Raw genomic sequence first — 16,957 nt, forward strand, 5'->3', positions numbered from 1 at the left:
ACAGCCAAAGCTGCAGGAGGGGTGCAGTGTTTACTAGTTGCGCCTGTGTCTGGGGGAGAGCAGTGATGCCAGACCACATGCAGCCAAGTGCCAGAGACCAGGGGGCTACTGAAATCCCGGCTGGGCCCACTGAGCCCTGGGACTGAACCGCCAGCCTCCAGCATGGCCCAGGTCATTCCAGCTGCTCTCATCTCATTACACGAGAGACGACCCCTACTCCCCACATCCTCCCGGTCCCTTCCAGCCCCAGAGCAGCCTGTGTGTGAGCCTGTCGCTTCCACCCCACCTGCCGGGAGCTGAACGAAACCAGAGACTGGACCTGACCCAAGGACTTTATCAGACCAACAGACCCACCTAGCCTGGTACCCTGCCACCCCCTACCCTGCTGCCCTGGATCAATAGGCCCATCAAGCTAGTATCCCTCCCCCCACTGCCCTGGATCAGAGCAATAGGCCCATCTACCTCTGTACCTCCCCCCTACTTTCACACAGCCCTAAATGAGACTAGGGACCCATCTAACCTGGTATCCCTCCTCTGACGGTGCCCCAGACCAGCTGCTTCAGAGGCAGGCATGACTCCTCTGCCAGGCATTAATCTGCCCCTGGCAGGGGAGGGGGCATTTCCTCCTGAGCCCAGGGCCTAGCTCATACGCTGATGCATGAGGGTTGGCATTTGAGCAAGATTCTCCTGGCAGCCCACGGCAGACAGAGGGGCTGGGCTAGAGAGATGCTGGGCCCCCACGGCAGACAGAGGGGCTGAGCTAGAAAGATGCTGGGCCTGGGGTCTCGACCCACAGCTGGCGACCCTGGCCACAAGCTGCCCCTTCCCCACCACCCCTAGATGCAGCCCTGGGAGAACCTCACCCTCTGGGCATGGCTGGCATTGCCGGTGGGGCGCTGGCTCAGCCCAATTGCCATCCTGACTCAGAGGGGATGAGGGTGAGGTGGGCAGGGAGACGGACCCATCTCTTACGGGGTCCAGCCACTTACTCAGAAAAGCCCCCTCTGCCCCCAAAGGGCCGTGAGCAAAGAGGGGGTCTCTCGAAGGGGAACCCAAAGGCAAACCCACCCCCACCCCCATTGTGCACACCACCCCCCCACCTGGCACGCCCCGGGGCGGGCTCTAATGGTAGTGGTTATTCATGTTGTTGATGTGGGAGGCAGCCATGGCACTGAAGGGGGCGGAGGGCTGCAGGCTGTGGCCGGGGTAGAGGGTGGGGGTGGACCCCGGCCAGTAGGAGAAGCTGGTGGGCGTCACCCCCGAGGCCATGAGGTTGAGTTTGGAGATCCCCGAGAAGGGCAGGGGCGCCAGGTTGCCCTGGAACTTGTAGATGGCGTGGTCGGGGGTGGCGGGCTGGCAGACCTGCGCCAGGCCCTGGAAGTCGAACTTGTAGGCGTAACGCTTCCCGTGCACCTTGGTCATGATGTTCTTGTCATAGTAGTAGCGCAGGGCCCGGCTCAGCTTGTCGTAGTTCATGTTGGGTTTGCTCTTGCGCTCGCCCCAGCGCCGGGCCACCTCGTCCGGGTCGATCAGCTTGAACTCCCCATTGGTGCCCTCCCAGGCAATGCAGCTCAGGTTGGCGCGGTCCGACAGGAGCTCCAGGAGGAACTGCCACAGCTGGATCTGCCCACTGCCTGCGAGGCCAAGGGGCAGACGGTTAGCGTGACTGTGCCCTGTAACCTAGTGCATCTCCCTGGGGTGGGTGGACATGGGTCATCACAGGGCTATGCCCAGCCCTGGCGCTTCACCCTGCCCCTCCACAGCCCCCGTGGCTCGCATCCAGCCCTGGCAAATCCCACATGGGGTCCTGAGCTGGAGCCCCTGGGGAACCACAATGATCATCAGTTTCCATAGCATGGCTGGGGGCGAGGGCCAGCACTTTCCAAGTCCCACCCCCCACCCACTGCCTGAACGTCTGGAGAGCTGTCCCGAGAGTAGCGGGCTGGTGGGGACACCCCGGCCATGCCCAGCACAGGAGTTACAGGAACAGGCTTGGAAGATGATCGCCCGTGTGCACGAAAAGCCCCAGAGCAGCTGCTCCCTGGTGCTGCCCTCTGTGGGTCCTGTGGAGGGAGGGGCTCACCTGCCTTGTGTGATGAAGGGGGGGAGTTTCTTGTTTTCCTTGTTTCCTATGGGGGAATTTTCTTGGGTTTCCAATAGTTTGCATGCAGAGGGAGTGGGACTCAGTTTCCCCACATGCTAGGGGTTTAACGAGCTGCGGGAGAGGGAGTTTGTTGGTACAGGGGACCGGAGAGGGAATTTGGGACCCTAATCACTGGCGTAGAGAATGGAGACCCCAGCAACTGGTGACCGGGTGACCTGGAAGCCCAGCTCAGGAGTTGCAGCCGGTTCTGGCCATTGGAAGGACAATGGGCTGGGGAGAGAGGATCCGGGTGGCCTGACCAGCTGGTTCCAGCCAGAGGGGCTAGAGGACAGGAGAGGGGAGAGGGGGCCCAGGCGACCTGGTTTACGACCCTGTTTCCCTGAAGAGAAGACAATGGACAAAGAAGGTTTGGGGCCAGGGATATCGGAGGCCCAACTGGGAAGCAGGAGGGGCTCAGGGCTGGAGAGGGGGAGCAGGCAGAGCCCAGCTGGATGCAGGGAGACTGGGATGTGCTGGGCTGAGGGAGACCAGGACTGAGAGTTTCCTGTGCTGGGTTCAACTCTCAATAAACCCTCCTGTGTTAAGCTGGCTGAGAATCGCTCCGGGCTAGAGAATGGAGGCAGGGGGGTATCATCTCCTTCGGGGTGGAGGCCCTGGGGGCCCAGAGCAAGGGGACTCCCTGAGGGGCCCACGACAGAGACAGACGTGCTAAGGCTCAGAGAGGTGGGGCTCCAGGAGGTGGAGGGGCCTGACCCCGAGAGAGAGTGGACCCCCGAGAAGGGCTGTCACACTGTAGGGGGCTGCCCCCATGGACCGCACAGGGCTGAGACTGAGCCCGACCTGTGAGTCCGTGACACCCTGCCTGCCCCAAGTCACTGTGCCCGGTAGCTGGGGCCATCTGGCAGCGGGGTCAGTGCCCTGTTTGGACACCGTCCAGCCCACCCCCAGCAGTGTGCTGCCCCCAAGTGGCACAAAACCAGCAACGCCACAAATGTTATTAGAGACACGGTGCGGGTGGAGATCTCTCTTGTTGGACCAGCTTCTGGCGGGGCTGGGATGTGTTCACGCCGCAGGGAGCCCTTAATGCAGGTAGAACGGGATGTTTAGCGCACCTAGTTAGCGCGTGTTGTAAGGGCCCGTTAGAATTGGTAAGGTAACCCCCATCTTTCCATGTGCTGTGTCTGTCCCTCCCTACTGTGTGCTCTACTCCAGGCATCCCAGGAAGTGGGCTCCAGCCCACCAAAGCTTCTGCCCAGATAACTGTGCTGGTCTCTACGGTGCCCCAAGGACTCCTCATTGACTAACATGGCTACTGCTCTGAAACCATTCAAGGGGGTTAACAGCTGTGCAGTCAAAAACGGGGGCTACTGGGTGACAGACATTGTAATGAGCATAAATCCAGGGTCTCTGCTCAGACCACGATTTTCAGAGTCTAGCAGAGTGATGAACTGAAGCTCACCGGCTCTGTCTTTTCCAAGTGTTGTGCAGGTTCCCTCTGAGGCCCAGGACGGAGAGGGGGTCAGACATGGGGTGATCGTGGTGGTGTCCCCCCGCAGGTGACGGGGTGTTTTTGTCTTTGATCATTTTCCTGTGTGAGTTCATTCGAGAGTGCAGGGATTGCCTGGTTTCACCCACATCACTGTTGTGGGGGCACTGGTTGAGACACACCACATGTTGGGAGGGGCATGTGTGGGACCCATGGCCCCACGCAAAACACTCGGCAACAAGGGGGGGCTGTACAGGGGGGGCAGGAGGTCAAACACGGCAGGAGATGCGGCTCTGATTTTACTGCATTCACGTACATCCTCAAAATGGCCCCCGTAACATCCCTCTGTGTGTGTGTGTGTAACACACCTGTGTGTGCCCAAGTGTGTAACATACCTGTGTGGTGCTGTGTGTATGTAACATACCTGTGTGTGCCTGTGTACAACATACCCACATGTGCCTCTGTGTGTGTGTAACATACTCGTGTGCCTGTGAGTGTGTAACATGCCCATGTGTGTAACATACCCATATGTGCCTGTGTGTGTAACATACCTGTGTGGTGCTGTGTGTGTGTAACATACCTGTGTGTGCCTGTGTGTGTAACATACCTGTGTGGTGCTGTGTGTGTGTAACATATCTGTGTGTGCCCAAGTGTGTAACATACCTGTGTGTGCCTGTGTGTGTGTGTAACATACCTGTGTGTGCCCATGTGTAACATACCTGTGTGTGTAACATACATGTGTGTGCCTGGGAGTGTGTAACATGCCCATGTGTGTTTAACTTACCCATGTGGTGATGTGTGTATGTGAAAATACCTGTGTGTTCCCGTGAGTGTGTAACATGCCCATGTGCATGTAACATACCCATGTGGTGCCGTGTGTGTAACTGTGATGAACTAGGAATGTTCTTAATGTTTTCTCTGAATACTGTGTTGGTGCCTCAGTGTCCCCATGGCAGTTCTTAAGTATCTGGCAGAGCAAAGGGCCAGTGCACCTAAATGCCTGACACTCTGTCTCCTAGCAGCTGATGGCCTGGGCCCCTCCCCTGCAAAGGTGCCAACTGAAGGTGTTGGAGACAAAGAGGTCAGGTGACCTCGTGGCCCGGGAAAGGAATGGAGCAGAGGAGGAGGGGCTGGAGGGGGTTGTTAGTCTGGAGCTGGCTGGGGACGAGGAGTGAAGTGCAGACCTGGGGGTCTGGCTCACTGCCCCCCAGAATGGACCCAGCCGAGGGGTTCAGTTCACGGTACCTACAAGCTCTGTGTTAGACCCTGTTCCTGTCATCGAATAAACCTGTTTTACTGGCTGGCTGAGAGTCACGTCTGACTGCAAAGTGGGGGTGCAGGACCCGGTGGCTTCCCCAGGACCCCGCTGGGGTGGACTCGCTGTGGGAAGCGCACGGAGGGGCAGAGGATGCTGAATGCTCCAAGGAGAGACCCAGGAGGTGAAGCCGTGTGAGCTTCTTGCCCTGAACAAGTCTGCTCCAAAGGAGAGGAGGCTCCCCAAAGTCCTGACTGGCTTGGTGGGGAGCAGTTCCAGAGCATCGCCCGGGGACTCCGTGACAACTGGTGGTAGCGGTGGGATGTACTGCACCCCGTGAATGGCGCTGCTTGCAGTAAGTGACTGGGGAGCAGTAAAACAAAGGAGGGATAATGAGGACCAGGCGTGCTGAAGGCTCAGAGAGGGACGGTTTCAGGGGGCAGTTAACCTCTGGGAGCGTGTGACCATCGAGAAGGACTGTTGGAGTAACAGGGTCTCCCTGAGGACTGCAGCGAGCAGTCTCAGGGGCGGAGGAGCTTGCCGCTCGACCCTGGGAGAGAGAAGGATTTTTGCAGTAGCAGGGTTCCCCGGGGGATTGCAGGAGCAGTCCCAGGGGCGGAGGAGTCTGCAGCTCGACCCTGGCAAAGAGGTGGTGATCACAAGAAGGGCTGGCACACCCGGGGTTCTTCCTGGAAACCATGGGGGAGCCAAGAGCACACAGGCCTGTGAGTCCAGAGCCACTTGAGAACGGTGAAGTGATGGCCTATCACCATCTCCTTGAGAAGGACATTGTGATCCTGTGCACAAAGAGAGGGTTACGCATGGGGACATTCACCAAGGCACAGTTAATCGTGCAGTTGAAGGAGAAGCACCGCTCTGAGGAGCAGATTCCTGGCCCAGATGGGGCTACAAGAGGATCTGAGAGCAGCTGGAGCATCAGCCAGGCATCCCTGGGAGTCTGGTCCCCAATCAGACGAGGGTCTTCACGATTGGGTTCCCCATCAGGAGATTGGAGACGGATGGGATGGGAGCAGAGCCCGAGAGAGCGAGAGGACCGTGAGAGAAAGCAAGAGCCTGAGAAAAAACTGCAGGAGAAGCAGCAGCAGCGTGGACTGGTGATGGTGGAGCAGAGAGACATAGGGGGCTGCACAGGGGTCAGTGGGGAAACACGCCTGCGGGGGTGAGACCCTGGGACAGAGAGAACTGTGGTGGTGCAGCCCCAGATGCTGAGGGGCTGTGAGACCTGGGTGAAGGCCCTCGGGGTGAAGCCCCTTGCCCTGCCTATGGCCCAGATCCCTGTGCAGACCCAGGAGGGGTTGGGCTGGCTGGTTGTTGGGATTCTCCAGGATATCGTCTGGGAGGCCCTGTTGGGGGGTGACTGTCTCCCCTTGGGACAGGATCCAGGCCCCGCTCCTGTAACGGCCGAGGGTTTGAATTCAAATCCAGGGAACCAACTGGCTAGGATGGAAATGGTCAGTGAAAATGCAAATAACCTGGCTGGCAGTGGGGAGGGGCTGCTGGGCTCAGGATACCTGCCTACCTGTAACCAGCCCCCTGGGGCTGAGTGGGAGGGAGAGATGCTCCCCGCCCCCTTGCACACCGGAGAGGGGGCTCACGCTGGCTCTGATGCTGTGACCAGAGCAGAGAGCTCGCTGCCTGTCCCCATTGGGACACCAAGGGCAGAGCTGAGCACGGGGGGAGCTGAGACCCCAGCTGAGTGGGGGAACATCCGGGCAGGGCAGGTCGGCTGCCAAACAGGTTTGCCTGGTCCAGACGTGCTGCTGGGAAGTGATTACACAGCAGGGAGGGAACTGCCAGGGACAAGGCTCGGGGGGCTGTGACCCCAGGCCCAGCCAGCAAGAGGGAGCAGGTCCCACTCCCTGCCCCAGCAGCTGGATCCCAGACCGAGCTGCAGAGGGATCCCTCCTTGCAGAAGCTGAGGGAACTTGCTGGCCACAGCACTGCAAACCTCCTTGGGGAAGGCTGCAGGGACAGAGTCCTGCCGGAGGAGGGATTCCTGTACCAGGAATGGGCTCCCCAGGGGGAAGTAGAACTGGGGGGAATTGGGAGGCAGCTGGTGGTGCCCCAGGAATCCACAGGGTTCTTCCCATTCAAGCCGCTGTATGGGAGGAGAGTGAGGGGACAACTGGACCTGAAAGGGGGGGATTGGAAGGAGATGGGGGAAAACCCCCTGGTGGATCTCTTCCCTGAGGTAGGAGGCAATCTCCCCATCAGGTGTTCCCCATTCAGAGTCACTGGGAAAGCAGCCCAGAATCTGGAGAGAGAGGTCAAGGACATGCTGGCTTTAGATGTGATCCAGCCGTTTTACAGCCCATGGGCCTCACCCATGGGGCTGATCTCCAAGCGAGACAGGATGATCTGGTTTTATGGGGGCTATCAGAAGCTTAAAGCCATCACAGTGTCCGATGCCGACCCCATGCCTAGGCCTGGGGAGATTCTAGACAAGCTGAGGGGGATGGAGAACTTGGCCCTGGCAGACACTGATAACATGTGCATCTTTAGCCAGACCTGGGAGGAACAGGTGTCCCAGGTGAAGAGGGGGCTGGGCTGCCTCAAGGAGGTGGGACTGATGGTAAAAGCTGGAAAGTGCAAGGGGGGACGGCAGAGGTGTTGTGTCTGGGCCACAAGGTGGGAAGCGGCTGCCCAAGCCCAGAGCTGGCCAAGGCCAAGATGGGGGCTCTTAACCAAGAGAGCCTGAATCACAGCCCAGAGTGCTGGGAGAAGACCCCGTCCCCTTTTGAACCCCAGAGGTATTGGGGTGGCAAAAGGGTTCAAGCCGCATAAACCTTCCCACATGCGGCCTGCAAGTGCCATCAAGCTCACCCGACCTAAGGGAGGGCGTGAGACTGGACTGTCCTGGTGTAACTCACACCAAGGAATGGGAGAGATGCTGGGGCATCCATGGGAACGTTGATGGGTTTGAACTTCCCCAGGTCACTGGCTGGAGTGACCTCGCTCAGTTCGGTCTCGAAGGGGGGAAAGATGTGACGAACTGGGAAAGTTCTTAATGTTTTCTCTGAATACTGTGTTGGTGCCTCAGTGTCCCCATGGCAGTTCTTAAGTATCTGGCAGAGCAAAGGGCCAGTGCACCTAAATGCCTGACACTCTGTCTCCTAGCAACTGATGGCCTGGGCCCCCCCTCTGCAAAGGTGCCAGCTGAATGTGTTGGAGACAAAGAGGTCAGGTGACCTCGTGGCCCGGGAAAGGAACAGAGCAGAGGAGGAGGGGCTGGAGGGGGTTGTTAGTCTGGAGCTGGCTGGGGATGAGGAGTGAGGGCAGATGTGGGGGTCTGGCTCACTGCCCCCCAGAATGGACCCAGCCGAGAGGTCTGGTTCGCGGTACCTACAAACTCTGTTTTAGACCCTGTTCCTGTCATCGAATAAACCTCTGTGTTACTGGCTGGCTGAGAGTCACGTCTGACTGCAAAGTGGGGGTGCAGGACCCGGTGGCTTCCCCAGGACCCCGCTGGGGCGGGCTCACTGTGGGAAGTGCACGGAGGGGCAGAGGATACTGAATGCTCCAAAGAAAGACCCAGGAGGTGGAGTCGTGTGAGCTTCTTGCCCTGAACAAGTCTGCTCCAAGGGAGAGAAGGCTCCCCAAAGTCCTGACTGGCTTGGTGGGGAGCAGTTCCAGAGCATCACCTGGTGACTCTGAGACAGTAACATACCTGTGTGTGCCCGTGAGTGCGTAACATACCCATGTGCAAGTAACATACCCATGTGATGCTGTGTGTGTAACATACCTGTGTGTGCCCGTGAGTGCATAACATGCCCATGTGCGTGTAACATACCCATGTGGTGCTGTGTGTGTAACATACCTGTGTGTGCCCATGAGTGCATAACAGGCTGGAGAGTTAGCGGTGGCTCTGTCCTGGGCCTAGGTGCAGCTCCCTGCTCCAGGCCTTGCCACCTGATGTAAACCTGAGGGGAACCAGGCCCAGCCCTGCAGGACAGCAGCTGTCACTATGGGGTGAGTGCAGGGCAGGCTCGCTCTCCAACATCCCCTCCCTTCCCCCAGGGCTTCCTCTCTGAGCTGGGCCTCCAACCCTCTGGAACCTTCAGTGAGCCACCGCTTGGGAAACTCTAGCCTAGCCTGTGGAACTCCCTGCCACAAGACAGAAGAGACACCAGGCTTCAAAGTGAATCCCAATCCCCTCCCTGTGCCTTAGCTTCCCCTCAGTCAGCTCTTCACAAAGAGAAGCCAGTGTACCCCCTGAAGGCCCCAGAAACAAAACCACCTGTAAGCTAATCACCTCTTTTCTCCTGCAGGTGGGAAAGGAAGAGAGAGAGAGACAGTCATTGTTATTTCTACCTGAAACACTCAGGAAAGGTCAGGCACTGCCAGACGGTAACAGACAGACAGACAGAGGCTAAACTCCAGTGGAATTCAGTGGGGATCTTGTCTGAGTCTGGACTGAGCAAAAGTGATAACGGGTCTGAGGACTCTGTGCGTGTGCATGTGCGTGTGTGTGTGAGAGAGAGAGAGATGGGGGTGTGTGTGTGCATGTGATAGGTGTGTGTGTGCATGTGCATGTGTATGTGATGGATGTGTGTGTGACATGGGTGTGAGTGTGTGCATGTGTGATGGATGTGTGTGTGTGCATGTGATGTGTGTGTGATGGATGAATGTGTGACATGGGTGTGAGTGTGTGCATATGTGATGGATGTGTGTGTGTGCATGTGATGTGTGTGTGTGATGGATGAATGTGTGACATGGGTGTGAGTGTGTGCATATGTGATGTGTGTGTGACATGGGTGTGTGTGTGCGTGTGTGATGTGTGTGTGCATGTGATGTGTGTATGATGGATGTGTGTGTGACATGGGGGTGTGTGTGTGTGCACATGTGATGGATGTGCATGTGTGTGCATGTGATGTGCGTGTGTGATGGATGTGTGTTACATGGTGTGTGTGTGTGAGGAGTGTGTGTGACATGGTATGTGTGTGTGCACGTGATGTGTGTGTGTGCATGTGATGTGTGTGTAATGAATGTGTGTGACATGGGGGTGTGCATGTGTGTGAGGGGTGTGTGTGTGCATGTGATGTGTGTGTGTGTGTGTGTACATGTGATGTGTGTTGGATCAATGTGTGTGTGACATGGGGGGATGGATGTGTGTGTACATGTGATGTGTGTGTGACAGATGTGTATGTGTGACATGGAGGTGTGCGTGTGATGTGAGGGGGTGTGTGCGTGTCATGTCTAGGGCACTCAGCTGGGTGGCCAGCCAGTGCACACACGAGTCTCGGTGTGGGAGCTGGGTTTGAAAGCGTCTCCTCCGGGAACTGCCAATGGCTCCGCATCTTGGGATCCGGTTGTGCCAGTCTCCCATTGCCAGCAGCCGGGGAGCGCTGGGTTCGACTGGAGAGCCCCTGGCTGCCTGGAGAGCTTTGCACTCAGCCCCTGGGGCAGGCGCCCTGATAGTCAACCCTCCATGGCTAGCAAGGAGAGCCAACTGAGGGGCGAGTTGACCCAGTTTCCAAAAGAACCAGCCAGCCCCCGAGACAGGTACCTGTGCCCTATCCCGCCACCAGCCTGCCTGCCCTCTAGCCACAAAGCTTAGGCCCCACAGCGGAGCACTGGCTCACACAGACCCAAAGCAAACAGCTGGGCACAGGCGCTCGCTTGCCTTCAGCTGCCACAAGCCAAGGCATTGCTGAGGAAGGACCCTTCCCAAGGCGGGCAGGAGCCAGGAAAGGAGTGGGAGTAGGGGGGAGTGGCAGAAAGGCCAGTGCAGTTCAGCCTCCCAGCCCCATTGACACCCCCCCCCCCACCGCAGCCCCACACACTGCTCCCTTGGAGATTGTTCACCACTGCACACAGAACCCTGCACACCCCAGCATGGACGGGTCTGTCCATCCCATTTACTGAAGCTGGTGGGACAATATGTAGCCGTCTCACCAGCAGAGATCCCTGGTTCCCCATTGACCTTGGCCAGTTCCTGGTGCATTTAACATGTGCTCAGTCGATATCTCATAGTGCACAAGCCTTTCCAAAGTCAGTGTGTGTTCCAGGTGTGCAGTTACCTCTGCCAGCTAAACTTGCTATTTCAGCAAAGTCTGAAATTGGGTTTGTTTGACAAGCCCTATGCTGGCCTCATTCATTATATTCCTGTCCTTTATTTCTTTATCAGCTGAATCCCATGGCAGTTTTTCCATTGTTCTGCCCAGTATTGATGTCAGCCTATGGTTACCTGGGTCATTCCATTTGCCCTTTTCAAATATTGGCACATCATCAGCACTTTTCCTGGCCTCTGGTATTTCCCTTGTATTCCAAAATTTATTAAAAATTCAGATAAGCAGGCCAGAAATCTCCTTAGCCAACTCTTTAAAGACTCTTGGGTGCAAGTTATCTGGTCCTGCTGATTTAAAACTATTTAGCCCTAGTAGATGTTGTTTAACATCCTCCTGAGTTACTAATGGACTGGAAAATACTTCATCTTCCTCATGTGACACAAGTACATCAGCCTGCTTCTTTCCAAATATAGAACATAAATATTTATTGAACACTTCTGCCTTTTCTGCATCATTAACAATTTCACTATCTCTATCTAGCAACGACCCTGTACCATTACTAGTCTTTCTTTTGTTTATAATGTACTCTAAAAACTCCTTCTTAATTTCCTGCCAGCCATGGATTTTTCCCTGATGTCTTCGGCTTCCTTTATCAATTTTCTACACTTCACTACTTCTAATTTATATCGATTGCAATCTATTTCCTCTTTTCCCCATTTGTTAGTATGGCTTTTTTTCATTTCCAAGTGCTGCCTTCACCTCACCACTGAACCAGGATGGGCTTTAAATCAAAGTTGTCCTTTCACAATTGTGGAACCGTGGCTTTTTTGGCCACTGAATAAACTCTCCTTAAAGAGCTCCCAATTTTTGCCTACGTTCTCTCTAAAATTTTCCTCCCAGTCAATTTCCCTGATTTTTTTTCCTCAGCTTTCAGAATCAGCCCTTTTGAAGCAGCAGGAATATCTGTGACAGGTTGGGATTGTCCTTTGTTTCCTCTCATTGGTTTCCTAAGGGGATACCACTAATGATAGCATAGCTGATGTTTTCCCTTTCTCAATTTCATCCCATAACTCCCAGTTCAACCCCCAGCGCCCTAAATAACCCCCTGCCTTCCTCAGGGTGTGCACCCTTCTACTCTTTGCAGTGACCGCTCAGCCATGTCCTATCCAAGCCAGAGCCAGGTCCTGTGACGCTGCTCTGAGTTTGTCAGTATCTTCCTGGTAATGCGCTGCCCAGGACAGGATGTGGTGCTTCCTGCCCACCGGTGTTAGCAGCACCTGGGGCCTGGGCCAGAGCAAACCTTGCCAGCCCGTGCTTTCAAACAGAGCATTGATGACACCTGCTCTGGGTGTTCAGACTGTTGGATGGCCCAGGGGCCCTGTCTCTGCCCCCAGTGCTGCTGTCTGGGGTTAGCATTGGGGGCCGATGCATAGGAATTTAACCCCTGCTATGCCCCAGGCCCAGGGTGCAGTGGTTCTGCGCATGCAGCCCACACTCTGCGGGGAATGGCTGAGACTAGGGTGTGCCGCTCTGGAACGCTGGCTCCTCAGCTCAGAACATTGGGAAGAGGGGGTGACATGGGACAGGCATGGCCAGAGTGATCAGACCTGGGTCCGTCTAGCCCAGTGTCCTATCACCCATAGGATACCCTGGTTCTTTTCTGTAAATTTGGCTGTAACAGCTCTGGAGGGTCTTGTTTCCTTATGAATCATCCGTGCAAACAACCCTTTAAAAACAACCTGCTGAGCCTCCGGCTGCACGGATATCTAGTGGCAGTGAGTTCTGCTGGCTAAGTGTGCATTGTGTGAACAGCTTCTCTGGGCTCTGTTCTGAATTTGCCCCTTTCATTGACTGGCCCGTTGCCCTGGTGTCATGAGACAGGGTTGAAAGAACCTCCTGGCCTAACCCAGTCGTGGGTCTGTATGTGCCTGTCATGGTCCAGTCCACAAGGAAGCCAACCCCGGGGCGTTCCCTCTCGCTCCCCAGCAGATCGGTTCCACCCGGCTGCCAGCGCATCCCTGGGAGCATCCCCTTCCTCCCAGGTATCAGGGGCTGAGCCGGGCAGACTGCAAGGTCCCCCCTCCGCGTCCGTAGCTTCCCCGCCTGCAGCGCCTGCCAGCAGCCGCCGCCTCCCCGCCCTGCCCCTCTGCCCCGCCTGCTCTCGGGCCTCTGCAGCTGTCTGCGGGGCTGGGTTTGCATGAACGCGGCTCTAGCTCTGCTCGCCCGGTGCTGCAGGGCCCGGCCGAGGGAATGCGGGGGGTGGGAGTAAAGGGTTCTCGGGGAGCCGCACCCCAAAGCGCCCAGCGGGGAGGCTGCGGCTCCGGGCTGCCTTCGGACGACCGCCCCTAGCCCAGGCCGATCCCGTTCACGCCAACCCCAGGCAGTCACGGGGAAAGCGAGGCACGGGGAGGAGGGGCGGGGGCGAAAGACAGACGGTCCCACCCTGGCCACTGCAGCTCCCTGGAAAGGGCGGCCCTGAGCTCTTCCCCCGGCTCATTTTACAGGGGCCCGGAGACCTTTCACCCCTCCCCGGGGGCTGGAGGCTGGCAAGTGCCTGGCCAGCGAGTTACTCACAGGCAGCGCTGAATTCATACTTCTCCGCGGGTGCCTGGCCGCCCCTAGCCCGAGGAGGGGGAACGGGGTAACAGGGAACCTGGCCGGGCCTGTAGCCCTGTGGTGGGTGGGGAACGGGGCAACAGGGAACCTGGCCGGGCCCCTAGCCGGGGTGGGGGACGGGTTAACAGGGAACCTGGCCGGGCCCGTAGCCTGGGGTGGGGCGGGGGACGGGGTAACAGGGAACCTGGCCGGCAGAAAGGGCTGGTGAGGGTCCGGCCGGCGCCTTCCTAGGGCGTTTTCAGGGCTCGGTAACTAGATGGTGTCTCTTCGGTGCCCGACACACCCAGATTAGGTGCCTGCTCCGTCTTTGTCTGACCAGCCCTCAAAGTCTTGAGCAAATCCGCCCCCCCCCCCCGCAGTCGAGAGCCTGCTGCCCTCGGCATCCAGCCTGCAGCCGCCCCTACCCCAGCCCCAGCTGCCCTCGGCATCCAGCCTGCAGCCGCCCCTACCCCAGCCCCAGCTGCCCTCGGCATCCAGCCTGCAGCCGCCCTGTCCCCAGCCCAGCATTGTCTGTCCGGGCGCTGCAGCCTCTGTTCTCAAACCCCGCCCCACTGCCATACCCCGACCGGTCTGTACACTCCGATAGCGCCCGATTCTATCGCGTGCCACGAATCGCTGTTCGGACACTGGGGCTAACGGGAACAAACCCAAATAACCTGGTATTAACCGGGACAGGCTAGCTCTCCGTATGTCAGCCGCCCGCCAGCTCCTCGGGGGAGTCGTTATTCGGGGGTTGTCGGGTTTGGGGTGTTCTGGCCACAGCCCGTTTATATCGATCGTTGCTGGTAGCGGTGTATTGACAATAGTCAGTAGGTCCAAGAAATGCGGTTAAACCGTTTTGAGAACATCGCACGGCGCGGAGTCCGTGAGTCTCGCACACACACGGATTGATTGGCGCCGGGTAGCGCGGGGGCCGGGAGAGCGGCCGGGCCAGTTTCTTGAGCTCTGCGCCTTCTTACTCCACACACCCCAGTTCCCCTCAAGCTCCGCTTGGCGAATGCGGCGCCGGGACACTCGGATCCCAGGACTCACAAACCAGAATTGAATCCGGGGTGAATCCACAGGCGGGAACTAATCGCGGGCTGGGCGTGAATGGTCAGATCCGGATCAGGTTGATGGCCAGGGCTCCAGGTTACAAGGGGCGGTGTTTTAAAGGGAGCAAGACGGACACGAGTCTGTCCGAGGAGCTGAGTAAGAGGTGGGCGGGTTTGGGGGGTTTCTTCGGGCTCGGTTTTGTTTTAAATCTAACTCTCGCCTTGAATATTACGCGGTGTTTGTTACCCTGGGCAGCGCGTCCCGCCGGATTCCTGCGATCGCAGCGCGGCGACCTCTGGGACTCGAGCTAACTGGCAGGTCTCGTGGGAGAGTCCATCGGTCCCAAGTGGCCTCCAGCCTGTCCCCAATCCCCACATCGAAAGCTGAACCCGCACCGAATTTGCAAACGATCGAATCGAAATTCTCCTTCGGAAACCCCGAGCGCAGGTTTCCGCGCGTGGGTCAGACTCCGCGTGAAGCGCACGGGAGTTCGCGGCCAATTCGGATTCCAGTTCTGCCAACCCCTTGGGCTTCCCTCCCCCCAACTCAGGCAGCGGGATTTGGGGGTGCAGGGTGGGGCGGGACTTTCCTTTCGTTGTTTCCAATAATCCGGCGGGGTTTGGCAGAAGCTGGAGGCGCCGGATCGGAAGGAAAATGTTGGTTTCGGGCTCCGCTCCAGCCCGGCGTTTCCGGGGGGAAAACGAATTACCAGCACCACCACCCCGCCCCCGAAAACAAAGCCCGGGTCTCCCAGCTGGTGGAAACTCGAATCTCTGGGTCCCGGCTCCGAACGCGGCGCCCCGATGCCGAGGAGCTAAATTCCGGGGTTTTAAAGCGTCCGTCCCACCCGTGCAATTTCCCCGCGCGTGGGAGAGGGGATCCCCCAGCAGGTCCTCCTGCTTCTTTGCTTCCCCTTCCCCCCAAAAGGCTGGGTCGCCCTTGTCTCACTTCCAGCCTGGCCCCAGTGCCGGGCGGGGGGCGAATACCCCTGTCCTGCCCCCGGCAAGGTTCCTGACCGGCCGCAGGAGCCGAAAGACGCGCCGCGCCCCAGCTGCGAAGCGCAGTGTAGACGCTCCGGGTTGGCGCCGCCGGGCGAGGTGCGCGCTGAGGGGCCCGGCGGGAAGCACGGACGAGGCGCCCTTACCTTTCTGCACGCCAGGGCTGAGCGAGCCCCACGCCTGGCTCTTCCCCTCCTTGAACAGAGTCTCTCCAACTGGATCTGGGGCGGAGACAGAGACGCGTTCGCACGGGGCCAGGTCCCAGCCCGCTCCGGAGTCGCTTTGCCGCTCCCCAGCGCCCGCTGGGAGGCTTTTAAAGCGCTGCCGGGTCCCCAGCCCCCTGCGCGCCGGCGGCCGCTTCCCCCCCGCTGGGGCTATGAAGCCAGGAAACGCGTCCAGGAAAAAGGAAATCCGATTTCCGACAGAGCTCGGGCCGCTTTAAATAGGATACAAACTCCGCCGCCCGGGCGGGGAGCGGCGGCAAAGGGGAGACAGCCGGTGCCTAGCAGGGACTGAAGTGCCAAGGAGCCGGGCTGCTGGCTCAGGGACCAGGGGAGGCGCAGGAGCGGGCGGTGAGCCCATCCCCGTGCCCTCGGGCCTGGTCCCCGCGGGGCGGGGGCGGGGGGGCCCGTACCTGGCAGGTACATGTTGAGCAGCAGCGGCTGGGCTCCGGCACCGTGTCTCATGGCAGCTCTGGGAGCGGCCCGCGGGCTGCATGGTTTATTATTCCGGCCCCGCTGATCAGGGCGCCGCTGCTGGGGGATAACTGGCAGCGGGACCGGGACGGCGGGGGGGTGGGGGGGACAGTTTCCAGGCAACTTGCGAGGGGCGCGGGGCCCGGCTGCAGCAATTTCCTCTGCAGAGCGCGCGCTGTAATTAAAGCCGCGATCCCGCTCCGGCCCCCGCCCCCCCTATCGGGCCCGCATCAGACTCTCATCAAGTCCCCGCTGCGGGCGGGTTTCTATGGAGCCGGGCGCGGGCGCCTCCTGCATTTTCCGCCTCCTTAACTCTTCGCAAACAGGCGCCCGCGGGCCAGCTGCGAGCCCGGGAGCTGGGGGGAGGGGGCAGGGCCCGGACCCAGGCCCGCCGCCTCCCCCGCTCCCGGGCCCCCCCAGGCGCGCTCACCCCCCGCCCCGGAGACACCCTAGGGCCCTCGGGCCGGGGGCTGCCCCCGCCCTGTCACACTCACTCCTGTCACACTCACCCCGCCCTGTCACACTCACCTCCATCCTGTCACACTCACCCCGCCCTGTCACACTCATCCCGTCACACTCACCCCATGTTACACTCACCCCATGTTACACTCACCCAGCCATGTCACACTCACCTCCTCCCTGTCACACTCAACACAGCCCTGTCACACCACCTCCCTGTCACACTCACCCATCACACTCACCTCCTCCCTGTCACACTCATCCTGTCACACTCACCCCA

General features: G+C 58.8%; 1 protein-coding gene across 1 annotated transcript; it reads right to left on the bottom strand.

Annotated features, from left to right (window-relative positions):
* Positions 1 to 1,097: 1,097 nt before the first annotated feature.
* FEV (FEV transcription factor, ETS family member) lies at positions 1,098 to 16,785 on the bottom strand. Its single transcript, XM_030579379.1, has 4 exons — positions 16,767 to 16,785; positions 16,158 to 16,289; positions 15,670 to 15,897; positions 1,098 to 1,634 (listed from the first exon to the last, which is right to left on the bottom strand). The coding sequence occupies exons 1-4, from the start codon at positions 16,783 to 16,785 to the stop codon at positions 1,123 to 1,125; spliced, it is 891 nt and encodes a 296-aa protein (XP_030435239.1). The 3' UTR covers positions 1,098 to 1,122.
* Positions 16,786 to 16,957: the final 172 nt, after the last annotated feature.

Source organism: Gopherus evgoodei, chromosome 11, assembly GCF_007399415.2.
Source record: "Gopherus evgoodei ecotype Sinaloan lineage chromosome 11, rGopEvg1_v1.p, whole genome shotgun sequence".
Lineage (NCBI taxonomy): Eukaryota > Metazoa > Chordata > Testudines > Testudinidae > Gopherus > Gopherus evgoodei.